The sequence below is a fragment of the Brassica oleracea genome, chromosome C7 (genome assembly GCF_000695525.1).
Source record: "Brassica oleracea var. oleracea cultivar TO1000 chromosome C7, BOL, whole genome shotgun sequence".
Taxonomy (NCBI): Eukaryota; Viridiplantae; Streptophyta; class Magnoliopsida; order Brassicales; family Brassicaceae; genus Brassica; species Brassica oleracea.
This window is the reverse complement of record NC_027754.1, coordinates 30,698,693-30,710,106: the sequence shown is the minus strand read 5'-3', so window position 1 is coordinate 30,710,106 and position 11,414 is coordinate 30,698,693. Positions and strand designations below refer to the sequence as shown.

The 11,414-nt window shown below is 36.3% G+C and overlaps 4 protein-coding genes across 4 annotated transcripts in view; 3 read left to right on the top strand and 1 right to left on the bottom strand.

Moving 5' to 3' along the window:
* The first annotated feature begins 548 nt into the window (after nt 1-548).
* On the top strand, nt 549-1,850 carry LOC106301687 (F-box protein PP2-B10-like). Its single transcript, XM_013738136.1, has 3 exons — nt 549-861; nt 943-1,061; nt 1,140-1,850. The coding sequence occupies exons 1-3, from the start codon at nt 550-552 to the stop codon at nt 1,561-1,563; spliced, it is 855 nt and encodes a 284-aa protein (XP_013593590.1). The 5' UTR covers nt 549; the 3' UTR covers nt 1,564-1,850.
* Nucleotides 1,851-3,427: 1,577 nt separating this feature from the next.
* LOC106303075 lies at nt 3,428-4,153 on the bottom strand. The gene has a single exon (XM_013739439.1). It carries the CDS (start codon nt 4,151-4,153, stop codon nt 3,428-3,430), a length of 726 nt encoding a protein of 241 aa, XP_013594893.1.
* A 3,547-nt stretch (nt 4,154-7,700) lies between these two features.
* Nucleotides 7,701-9,169, top strand: LOC106304382 (F-box protein At2g02240-like). The gene is made up of 3 exons (XM_013740793.1): nt 7,701-8,074; nt 8,345-8,463; nt 8,558-9,169. The coding sequence occupies exons 1-3, from the start codon at nt 7,754-7,756 to the stop codon at nt 8,976-8,978; spliced, it is 861 nt and encodes a 286-aa protein (XP_013596247.1). The 5' UTR covers nt 7,701-7,753; the 3' UTR covers nt 8,979-9,169.
* Nucleotides 9,170-9,832: 663 nt separating this feature from the next.
* Nucleotides 9,833-11,414, top strand: part of LOC106303784 (F-box protein PP2-B1-like) — a 4,611-nt gene continuing 3,029 nt past the window's right edge. The window contains exons 1-3 of the mRNA XM_013740102.1: nt 9,833-10,168; nt 10,255-10,373; nt 10,458-11,174. Of these exons, the coding sequence (XP_013595556.1) occupies nt 9,851-10,168; nt 10,255-10,373; nt 10,458-11,022 (1,002 nt within the window). The 5' untranslated portion in view covers nt 9,833-9,850 and the 3' untranslated portion in view covers nt 11,023-11,174. The remainder of the gene's footprint in view (nt 10,169-10,254; nt 10,374-10,457; nt 11,175-11,414) is intronic.

Here is an 11,414-nt window from a genome sequence, read left to right as displayed (position 1 = left end):
ATAGTTAAAAAAATTCAAGACATTTACTATTCATTATTCAGTTGAGATAAAAATACTCCCTCTATTTTTTTGTTCAGAATATTTATAATGTTTTAGTATAAACACACGAATTAGTAAAAAAATACTTTTATTAAAATCACTTGATTATAAAAAAAAAGAAAAAAAATCAATCATTAATATTCTGAACAAATAAAATAAAAAATTGTTTATTAACTTTTAATATTTTAATCAGTATTTTACATAAAAAAATTAAAACATCATATGAATAGAAAAATAATATCTTTTAAAACATCATACAAAAAGAAGTAAGGAGTATTGTTTTTTGAAAATCAAAATCTGGGTTAATACATTTTTTATCTCTCCGTTAAAAAATAAAAAAAAATTATCTTATGATCCCTCCTCACCTTGTTGGTTACGACTACGATTGACGAAACCTCCCCGAGTAAGCAAAGAAGGGTAGTATTGTAAATATGTGCGGATGACTTCTCGGTGTCAGACACCACTTTATAAAAGAATCTATTGTCTGAAACTTTCCAAAAGCAGAAGGTGATGGCGAAAAATCACGGCGTTGAATCTAGCGGCGAAGGCCGAGGAAAGATCGGTTCGGATTCGTCTCCGTTCGATTCCTTCCCGGAGGATTGCATCTCCAAGATAGTCTCATTCACAAGTCCACGCGAGGCCTGCGTAGCAGCTGCGGTATCGAAAGCCTTTGAATCTGCGGCCAACTCAGATGTGGTGTGGGAGAAGTTTCTTCCGCCTGAGTATGAATCTCTAGTTCCTCGATCACGGGATTTGTCGTCCAAGAAAGAGGTGTACTTCGCGTTATGCGACGAGCCTGTTCTCATCGACGATGGTACAAAGGTATAAACAAGTTCTTAGGGTTTGAGAATCATAGATCTGTGATGCTAATGAACGATTCTGTTTTGTTCTTGAAATAAAAAGAGCTTTTGGTTAGAGAAAGCAAGTGGGAAGAGGTGTATCATGTTATCTGCGATGAACATCTCAATCATATGGGGAGACACTCCACAGTATTGGGAATGGATTACAATTCCTGAAGCTAGGTAGCTACTCTCTTTGTTAATCCTATTTTTAATAAACTATGATTGATTTTTTAAAAAAACTTGGTGTGTGTTTACAAGGTTTAAAAGAGTTGCAGAGCTTCTTAATGTGTGTTGGTTTGAGATTCGAGGCCGGGTGAATACTCGCGTCCTATCTCCAAGAACTCGTTACTCGGCTTACCTTGTGTTCAAGAAAGCGGATCGCTGTTACGGCTTTGATGATGTGGCTATAGAAGCTGGGGTTGGAGTGGTGGGTCATGAAGCTTCTACAAGAACCATATGCTTTGAAATGGATGATGATGATGAGGAGGGAGAGATGGGATGGATCTACCCACAGGAGAGGGAAGATGGTTGGATGGAGGTAGAGCTTGGTGAATTCTTCACTGGAGGAGATATGATGGATGGTCATGAGATTGAGATGAGTGCTTTGGAGACTAGGGAGCTAGGCTGGAAGCGCGGGTTGATCATTCAAGGAATTGAAATCCGTCCTGCAAATATCCAGTAAAGAAAATAATGCCCGGAGTATTCATCTATATTGGTATTGGTTATGCCATTGAGTGAAGAGGTACAATCCAATTGATAGAGGTATCCTTGTTTAGTTGGTATATGTAAAACCGGTTTTAACCGGTTGTGCTTTGGTATGCGTCTGTCTAATATATCTAATTTAAAAACGTTTTTGTAGTTAATGAGTGTTTCTGTGGATGGCGAATTTGCAGTGTTTCTGAATTTTGTCATAGTACCATATGTTGTTTTTGGTCAAATTATTATATAGATGATGAGTATTTCCTTAAATGTGTATGGGCGACTCGAGACGAATCTTTCTTTTTGTTTTTCCCCATCGGCAGAGACTACGAATTCTTTAAAGTCTCAACCTTACAGAATAAGAAAAATCATATAGATAGAGACAACTATGGAACAAAACAAGGCGTTCACACAAAAAGGCAAAGAAGTTTCCAGCTCAACGGTAGGGCCAAAACGCGGCGTTGATGCCAGACATGTCTATCTCAAGTCTCAACCTTCGGTTTTGCACTTTGTTTATAAGATTTAAGCATAATGATCTGTCACTCGCCTTTAAATTTATCATATTCGTGTTATGCTTGAGAATTACGGGAAGTAGGATTTGATTTTATCTGATTTAAAAACTACTGAGACTATTTAGAGTATTTTGGTATTGTGAAGTTCAAATCCATGCATCTATTCAATATTGGTGTTGGTTTGAGGTTCTTTTTGTTTTCTTCCGCAAAATCAAAGAGTTTTGGCTAAAGAAACGGAGTGGGAAGAAGAAGTGTGTGATGTTAGCTGCAAGAGATGGTTTTGTCATTACTTTTGAAGTTAATCTATCACACATGAGTAAAAATTGTACTGATAGTTTTGTTGATTTTATATTTGTTAGTTCTAATATGGTTATTATTTAGGGGGTTGAATGTGATAACATCAGTCCACCAAACTATGACTTTGTTCTAAATCTCTCCGAATTGAGAACTATGAACATATTTATCTCCGAATTGATATTTCAAAATTTAATGACCCATAAATCATGGTTTAAACTGGTTTACTGTTTACCAAACGATTTTAACCAAATAAACCAAACATTCTTAACCAAAAAAAATCAAACCTGATCCGTTTATGTCTTCATCTCCCCGACGAGCGAGAGATGATGGCACTCTTGCTCCACCAGTTTTTTTTTCCCAGATCAGGGAGCACTTTCGATATATTCTCAAGCAGTCAAAATTCAGATGAAATTAGAAACACTTGACCCGCAACTCTAAGATATATCAGAATTCAATGACATAAATTATACACCATCATAAAAAGCTAAACTTAGCAAAGAATAGCATCACACGACCTGTTAACAAAAATCTACAAAAAGCCCATCTTCAAATTTTCTTGTAAAATCACAAGAAACCTCCAACTAAACATCGTCGATCTTGGACCAAAAGTTACCTCAAACCTTCAAAATTTTCCTCTCAAAGAGATATCAAAGTCGGTGATGGTGGAAAAGCAAGAAGTGAGTCTCACGCTCGTCGGGTGAAGAAGAAGATGTGAACGGGTCGGAAGACGGAACTGTTTGATTGATAGTTTTTTTTTTGGGTGCAAATGTTAAAATTCATACCATTTTTGAGTTTTTACAATATTGCATAGCAGCTTAATACAAGGAGCAACTAAAATAAGAAAAGGAGAGAATGATCTTACAACATGAATTAACTATAAGGATCGACGAACCAAAAATAAAGCTGAAGCAACGAGTGAGCTTGAGAAGGATCTCGGGGAATGGAAAGAAGCCTGTCACGCAGAGAACGATCTACTGACTTGAAGAAAGGCAGAGGAATAAGAGAGACACTTCTGAAGATGCGCGAGTTACGTTCACGCTACAAGCTGCACACAATGACCTGCAGGAGCAACTTGAAGATGACCTTAGTCTGAACGGAATAAAGGCCCTGGTATTGAGAACACCAGAGAACCACCGCATGCAGAATAATAGGAGATGAGATAATGAAGCGACCACAATGCTTAGACCAAATCCCAACCGCAAAAGGGCAGTTGAAGAAAAGATGATCATGAGACTCAGTGCCATCATCACATAAAACACAAGAACCCAGTACCTTAAGACCCCACAAAAGCAAACGATCCCTTGTTGGCAATCTAGCCAGCATAGCGAGCCAAGTAACAAAAGAACAACGAGGGATTTCCTCCTTGAACCACACCACTTCATACCAAGGAACCATAGGAGCAGTTGCACGCAACCTGTTCCACTTCACATGAGAGGAGAAGTCTGAGACAAACCCACCGGTTTGACCTCTCCACAGATACACATCAGGGCCGGACGAAGGAGTTGGCACCCTGGTTGTGGACATAACAATTTGGAGGGTAACTGCATCTTCTGAGGGAGCAGGAGGAAAGAACCAGTCACCATTCACAACTGCATCCGAAACTGAAGCAGAGAGGGGAACCTGTAGCTGGCGAGATACCGAGGAGCCAAGCATCAGGAATAATGGACCGAGATCTATCCAAAAGTCATACCAGAAGGAGGCATGTTTACCATCACCCACATTGCATCTTAGAAATTGGGAGAGGAGGGGCTTGAGCTGCAGCATGCCTCGTATGGTAGTAGAGAAGTGCTGAGAGTCTTGAACAATCCAGTAGTTCTTGTCTTGAAACCGATTATGAGATAACCATGCAACCATAGTGAACCAGAGTTAGAGAAAAAATTTCAAAGTCTCTTCAGTCTGAAAATCAAATCAAAGTCCTCAAGTTTCCTTAGGCCCAACCCTCCCTCCTTCTTCGGCATGCATATATATGACCAAGAAACGCGAGCCCCAGCAGATGGAGATGCACAAAGAGAGACAACCTTTGCGTAGAAACTCTTTGGTAGAACAAAAACAAAACTCCAGAATTTGACCATGCTATATATTACCGAGTAAATAAGCTTAACCTTACCAGCAAAGGAGAGACACTTGACTGTCCAAGAGTGTAGTTTAGAGGTGATTCTCTCCAAGAACAGTTGAAGAGTGGCCATATTAATCTTCCGGGGATCCAACGGCAGCCCTAAGTACCGAGTGGGAAATGACCTCTCTTAAAACTAGATAAATCAGCCATTACTGCAGCTTGAATATCAAGGTAACCACTAAAAAAAATCTCAGACTTCTCATTATTCATATCCAAACCCGACCAAGTCTTGAAAGAAGCCATGACCATTTTAACACCATTAATTGATGACTGAGAACCATCAGAAAATATTAGTAGATCATCAGCTAAGAGCATATGAGTAAGGCGGGGAGTTGAGCATAGTGGGTGTAGGCGGAATGTGTTATTTGTCGCAGCTCTTTCCAACAGTTTAGAGAGGACTTCTATAACCATAATGAATAAATAAGGAGAGATGGAGTCTTCTTGCCTCAAGCCCTTCTTCCCTTCAAAGAAATCCGCTAACTCACCATTTATGGCCACTGACAACCTTGGAGATGGGATACCCACTCGAATCCAAGTAAAAAACATCTGAGGCAAGTCTTGAGCTTCTAAATCTTGATGACAAATTCCCAACAAACAGTATCAAAAGCCTTCCTTATATCCACTTTTAGCATGCCACTCTTCAATCAAGATCGCTTATTATAGTCTCTGATCAGCTCCGATACTAGTAAGACATTCTCACCTAAGCTTCTTCCTTTGAAGAAGGCTGTCTGGTTTGGGCTTACACATTTCTGCATGATAGGTTTCAGTCTATTTGCAATTATCTTAGAGATAATCTTATAGACAACATTGCAACAGCTGATTGGCCTGTAGTCCCCTAGAGAACAAGCTTCTGGTTTTTTTCGGTATCAACACAATGGCGGTTGTGTTCAGGTCCTTGAGCAGTCTCCCATTCCTGAAGAATTCAGAGACAGCTGCTACCACATCACTGCCCACAGTATCCCACGACGCCCTGATAAACTCCACCGAATAACCATCGGTACCAGAGCTCTTATTTAATGGCATGGAGAAGATGGTTGCCTTGATCTCACATTCAAGGACATTTCTGCTAAGATAAGCCCTGATCTCACATTCTGGTTGCCTTGATCTCACATTCAAAATGTTTGGTTTAGCTAGTAAAATTGTTTGGTAAACAGCAAACCAGTTTAAATCATGGTTTATGGGTTATCAAATTTTGAAAAATCGATTTGGGGAGGAATAGGTTTACAATTTTCAATTCGGCGAAATTTAAAGCGAGATCATATTTTGGTGGACATCTGATGCTATATGATAGTTCTCGCGATACTAAAAATAATGTGAAACATGCAGTAGGTATTATTGATTGATTTAGAAATTCATATAGTATTTACAAATCTTAGTAAAATATATAGATTTTTAAATTTTCTCGGATTAGTAGTTACAAATCGGAGGTTTTTCCTCAGATTTGAGTCTTTGTATTTTTAATAAAGAAATATATACAAATCCATTCAAATCCATTATAAAGTCAAATCTATTAATAAATCTGTATGATTGAATAACAATTGATTTATATTAGAATTTATAAATCTTAAACCAATAACACTTGATTTCAATACAGATTTTAAAATCATAGAACCAATAACACTAGATTTAGTTTAGATTTTCAAATCTATTAAAATACACCAACCAATAACCTCCACGCAGTATAAAAAGGTTATCCTATTTTATTTTATTTTAAAATTATATTAAATTAATTTTCAATTTATTATTTATAATCGAATAAATCAATTTTATAATTGTATAGAAAAGCTATAACTACTATTAATTTTTTTTTAATCTTACGTGTTAAAATTGAATACAGATCAAAATCTAGTATAAACAACTCAACATGGTTAACGAATATGAAAATACTAAGTTAAGACCCGTCTTGCGCGGGATAAACATTATATATATAAATTATATTTATGTATTATATGTTTTTACATATTATGAAATAATAAATATATATTAAATAATTTAAAAATCTTTAACTATTACATATACAATTAAATTGGTGCAAACATATAAATAAATTTTATTAATCTTTTTTTTATTTGATAAGATGTATAATTAAATTTAAATGATATTAATATATAGTGTATTTTTAATATTAATGTATATTAAATAATGTTCTCTGTTCATATAGTTTTTTGATCATTTGTATATTTTATATCAAAAATTTAAATTACTGATAACAAAATTTTCATTGTGGAATCAATAGTTTTAGTAATTTATCATTTTTAAAAAATTAAGTTGTGAATGTTTGTTCAAAGATTATATCAAAAAAAAATTTCAAAGTAAATTTGAAAAATAAAATATTTATGTATTTTATATAGTATATAGTATATTAATAATTAATTAAATTAGACTTTTGACTTATATGATTTTGTAAGCATTTGTATCTTGTCATTACAAAAAATTTAAACCATGGATCACAAAATTTGAATGTGAGATTTTTAACAATTTTAGTAATTTATAGTGATTTTTTTAAAATTCAAAATATACCATATACAGAAGAAAAAAATTCTTATTATATGGTTAATGTGGTTGTTTAATTTATTTTAGTAGTTTAAAATTAACCAAATATGATAGAAGTTACACTAATTTTTATCAAATCTTTATTATTCAAAATAATTAATTGTCATATATACTTTAGCCATATTAGGCAACGCCGTAACTTTTATTTAAAGAAACAATAAAGAACATTAATAATGAATTTATGGTTAGTTTAATAAAAAAACTTATTATATAATTAGAATGACCAACCTATTTTTCTAATGATTTTAACAATAATTCTAGTGATGACACGTGACTACGTACGAAAAGAAATTGTAATGTTTCTCGATTAATATACAGGGGATTAAAATGGATGGTTGAACAATGGTATCAAGTTGTTACATAGAATTTTAATATAGAATATATAGAAAACAGAAATATATTACAAATCATATTTATTCTTAATAAAATTATAAAAGAATATCGATCGCCAAGAGAAAATTGGCTTCGTTTTGTAAATCCAAGTAAAAACATGCAGCGTGAAGAGGGGGAGGCACGCGGCACGTACAGGTCCAAAAGAGGGTAGTTCCGTAAATACTTGCGGGACGACTTTACACGATGTCATTTTCAATTCCATAACAGCAGAGGTGACTTTTGAAACAGTCACGAGTCTTTTATCAAAACATAATAAAGCCTTGGCATCTCCATCTTTTTTTCTCAACAAATCTTCCAAAACGATGATGCAGGCAACGATGGGACAAAACCAAGGCGTTGAATCTAGAGTCGAAGATATCATCATGACGGAGCCGTCACCGTTCGATTTCTTGCCGGAGGATTGCATCTCCAAAATAATCTCCTTCACAAGTCCACGTGATGCTTGCGTCGCCGCTTCGGTTTCTAAAACGTTTGAATCGGCGGTTAAGTCAGATATCGTGTGGGAGAAGTTTCTTCCGCCGGAATATTCCTCGTTGATCCCACGATCGAGAGCTTTCTCGTCCAAGAAGGAACTCTATTTCGCTCTCTGCGATGATCCTGTTTTAATCGAAGAAGGCAAAAAGGTATATATAATCAGATAGTATGTCTATTTATTCATTATAGGGTTTGACTGTTTGAGAGTAATGATCTTAGACTGCATAGAATCATCGAATTTTAACTATATGTAATTATATAACAAGTATGTGTGATTCAATCTGATTTCAGAGATATTCTAGAGTAATTAGTGAAATAGAATCATTGATTTATGTTAGAGAATTATGTGAACAAGAGTGCGATTGGACCATGGAGTTGGTGTAGTTTTTTTCTGAAGTTTTTTTTTTAAAATATGATAGAGCTTCTGGTTAGAGAAAGCAAGTGGAAAAAGATGTATTATGTTATCTTCGAAGGAAGTGTGGATCACATGGGGAAGTAGTCCACAATATTGGCGATGGGTTTCAGTTCCTGAATCTAGGTACGTTACTCTCTTTATGGCTGACTGAAATAACTCATTCTTATTATGATTATAATTAGTCTGATGATGGGGAAGAAAATATGTTGCAATGTAGGTTTGAAAAAATAGCGGAGCTACTCAATGTATGTTGGTTTGAGATTCGTGCTGGGATGCATACTCGTTACCTATCTCCAGGAACTCGTTACTCGGTTTACATTGTGTTCAAGACAGAGGACGGATGTCCTGGATTGGGTGATATCCCGGTTGAAGCTGGAGTTGGGTTGGTTGGACAAGAATCTTCTCAAAAGTTGATATACTTTGTTGGGCCTAGTGGTCGAAGGAGAGACAGAGAAAGGAGAGATGTGACCAGACCAAAGGAGAGGGAAGATGGGTGGATGGAAGCTGAGCTTGGTGGGCTGTACAATGAATCATGTTGTGATGATATCTCGGTTAGTGTTGTTGAGACCAAGTCTCCTTACTGGAAACGTGGTTTGATCATTCAAGGATTTGAATTTCGCCCCGCGAAAACTCAGTAACACTAGCTATATGCAGTTTCCTGTTTATGCTTGTTTTGTTCAGTTTCATGTCTAAGCAACGTGAAACGCTTTGTTGTATTGTAATGTTTTCGTAACTTTCAAGTTTTTGGATTGAATGTGTGCATGGTTTGATTTTGATCACATGAAGAAATCAATACATAAAATGTGTGTGTTCCTCCTTTCTTATCAAATACTCTTGTATGGTATCGTAATAGTGTGCTTATTTTGAAGTAAAAGATGAATAGTGTTCCTACAAAGTTTGCCATCCCAAACCATGTAAAGTTATATTTCATGCAATACGGTTTTGTTTACTTCCGTCTCATGTGTAAGCTAGTGAAAAGCTTTGTGTGGATCATTCAGCCCCCAAAACATTGGCTTTGGTATTCAGAATTTGAAGTAACTTATTATGTAAAAATAGATCATTCAACTCCCAAACATATTAAACAATATATATATGTGTGGATTATCCAACACTTAGTCCAGATAATTTCAAACTCAATAAATATCGGAACCAGCCATGGTTGTACTTGTACCGTAATGTTTTGGGATCTTTAAGTTTGTGGATTGCGATGTTTGTATTGTTTGATTTTAATGTACATCATTCTCACATGAACACATATATATCAATAAAGAAACTGTGTAACAGTGCTTCATTTTGAAATGAAATCTTCTCCGATAGTAATTCGTTTACAACTCTCTGAAATGAGAAAAAAAATGAACAGTATTCCTACAAATTTGGCCATGCCAAAACCTTATCGGAAAGCTGTTAGGCTTGATAAGGGTATTATCGGAATATTCAAATCTCAAACGGTATATATATAAAAGACGCATCCACACTTCGTGTCCGAAACGCATCAGACTCCAAAAACGCTATGGAGCAAAGTGAACTCGGCGATTCGAGTAGCCGGAACGATGAGATTGTTTCCATCGGAGCTCCGGCGCGGTTCGATACATTGCCTGAAGATTGCATCTCGATGGTGATTTATCGCACCTCTCCCCGCGATGCCTGCGTCGTGGCTTCGGTTTCGAAAACCGTTAAATCGGCGGCTGAATCGGATTTGGTTTGGGAGAAGTTTCTTCCTCAGGACTACTCATCTCTTGTTCCACCTCGATCTGTGGATTTCTCGTCGAAGAAGGAGATGTATATGTCTCTCGCCGATGATTCCGTTCTGATCGACGACGGCAAAAAGGTGTTACCTTTAATCGGATTCGATTCAATAAATGTGAAATTAATTCTTGGGTTTAACTTTTTAATTTGGTGAAAAAACAACAACAGAGTTTTTGGTTGGAGAAAGGTAGTGGAAAGAAGTGTTACATGTTATCTGCGATGGATTTAAATATCCTTTGGATTAATCGTCCTCTTTATTGGAAATGGAATACAGATCCTGAATCTAAGTAAGTTCTCTATTCTTGAAGTTGTGCGATTTTTGGAGTTTAGATGATGTTATTCTGATACTTTATATGACTTGTGGAATCAAGGTTTGAGAAAGTAGCGGAGCTTCGTCACGTGTGTTGGTTCAAGATTCAGGGCAAGATAAGTTGTGGAATGTTGTCCAAAGGGACACACTACTTTGTCTACTTAGTGTTCAAGAGTACAAGCGGTGGATCAGTCGGTTTCGAAGACACGCCCATGGAAGCTCAAGTCGGGTTTGCTGGGAAAGAATCTAGCAAATCGTTTGTGTTACTCGAACCAGGCCGACGTGGTTATCGTTACTCGTGTGTTTCGCGCAGACCGGTGTATAGCGAGTTCAGGACGCGACGTCCAAGGGCAGGAGTTAGAGGAGAGAGGGAGACTGATGGGCATGTGGAGGAGCCCAAGGAGAGAGGAGATGGGTGGAGTGAAGTGAAGCTTGGGAATTTTTACATTAGCGATGGTGGTTGTGTTGATGATGGTGATGAGATTGAGTTTGCTATTATGGAGATTCGGAATAGTGTAAAGGGACAAAGGAAAAGTGGTTTGATTTTCCAGGGAATTGAGATACGGCCCATGAAAGAAGGAGAAGAAATGGTCATTGCCAAATCATCAAATTCTGACAATATCTGATTTTGAAGTATCAACAGAGTTTAAAGCTGTTGTATTGGCTGCTTCATGTCTACTAATAAGAGTTTAACTCTCTAATTGTGTAGTTGTTGCTATGCAAAATAAGAAGTTGAGGACTTTCTCTCTCTTTTCTACCAATTTTTGAATGACAATAACTTTAGGCTTTTTGCAAAATTGACATACAACTTAAAGTCAAACACAAAACTAACCTCTTTTTTTTTTGAAAATTGGTTTTGCCCTATTCACCCCACAAGTTCATATAATTTACGAAAATGCTATCAATTTTTTTTCTTTTTTTTTCCGAAAATGACATCTTTACTCTCTCACTCTCATCATCTTCAAGTAATTACAAGATTGTCATTGTCATCAATACCACAACCACCATGAACAACCAA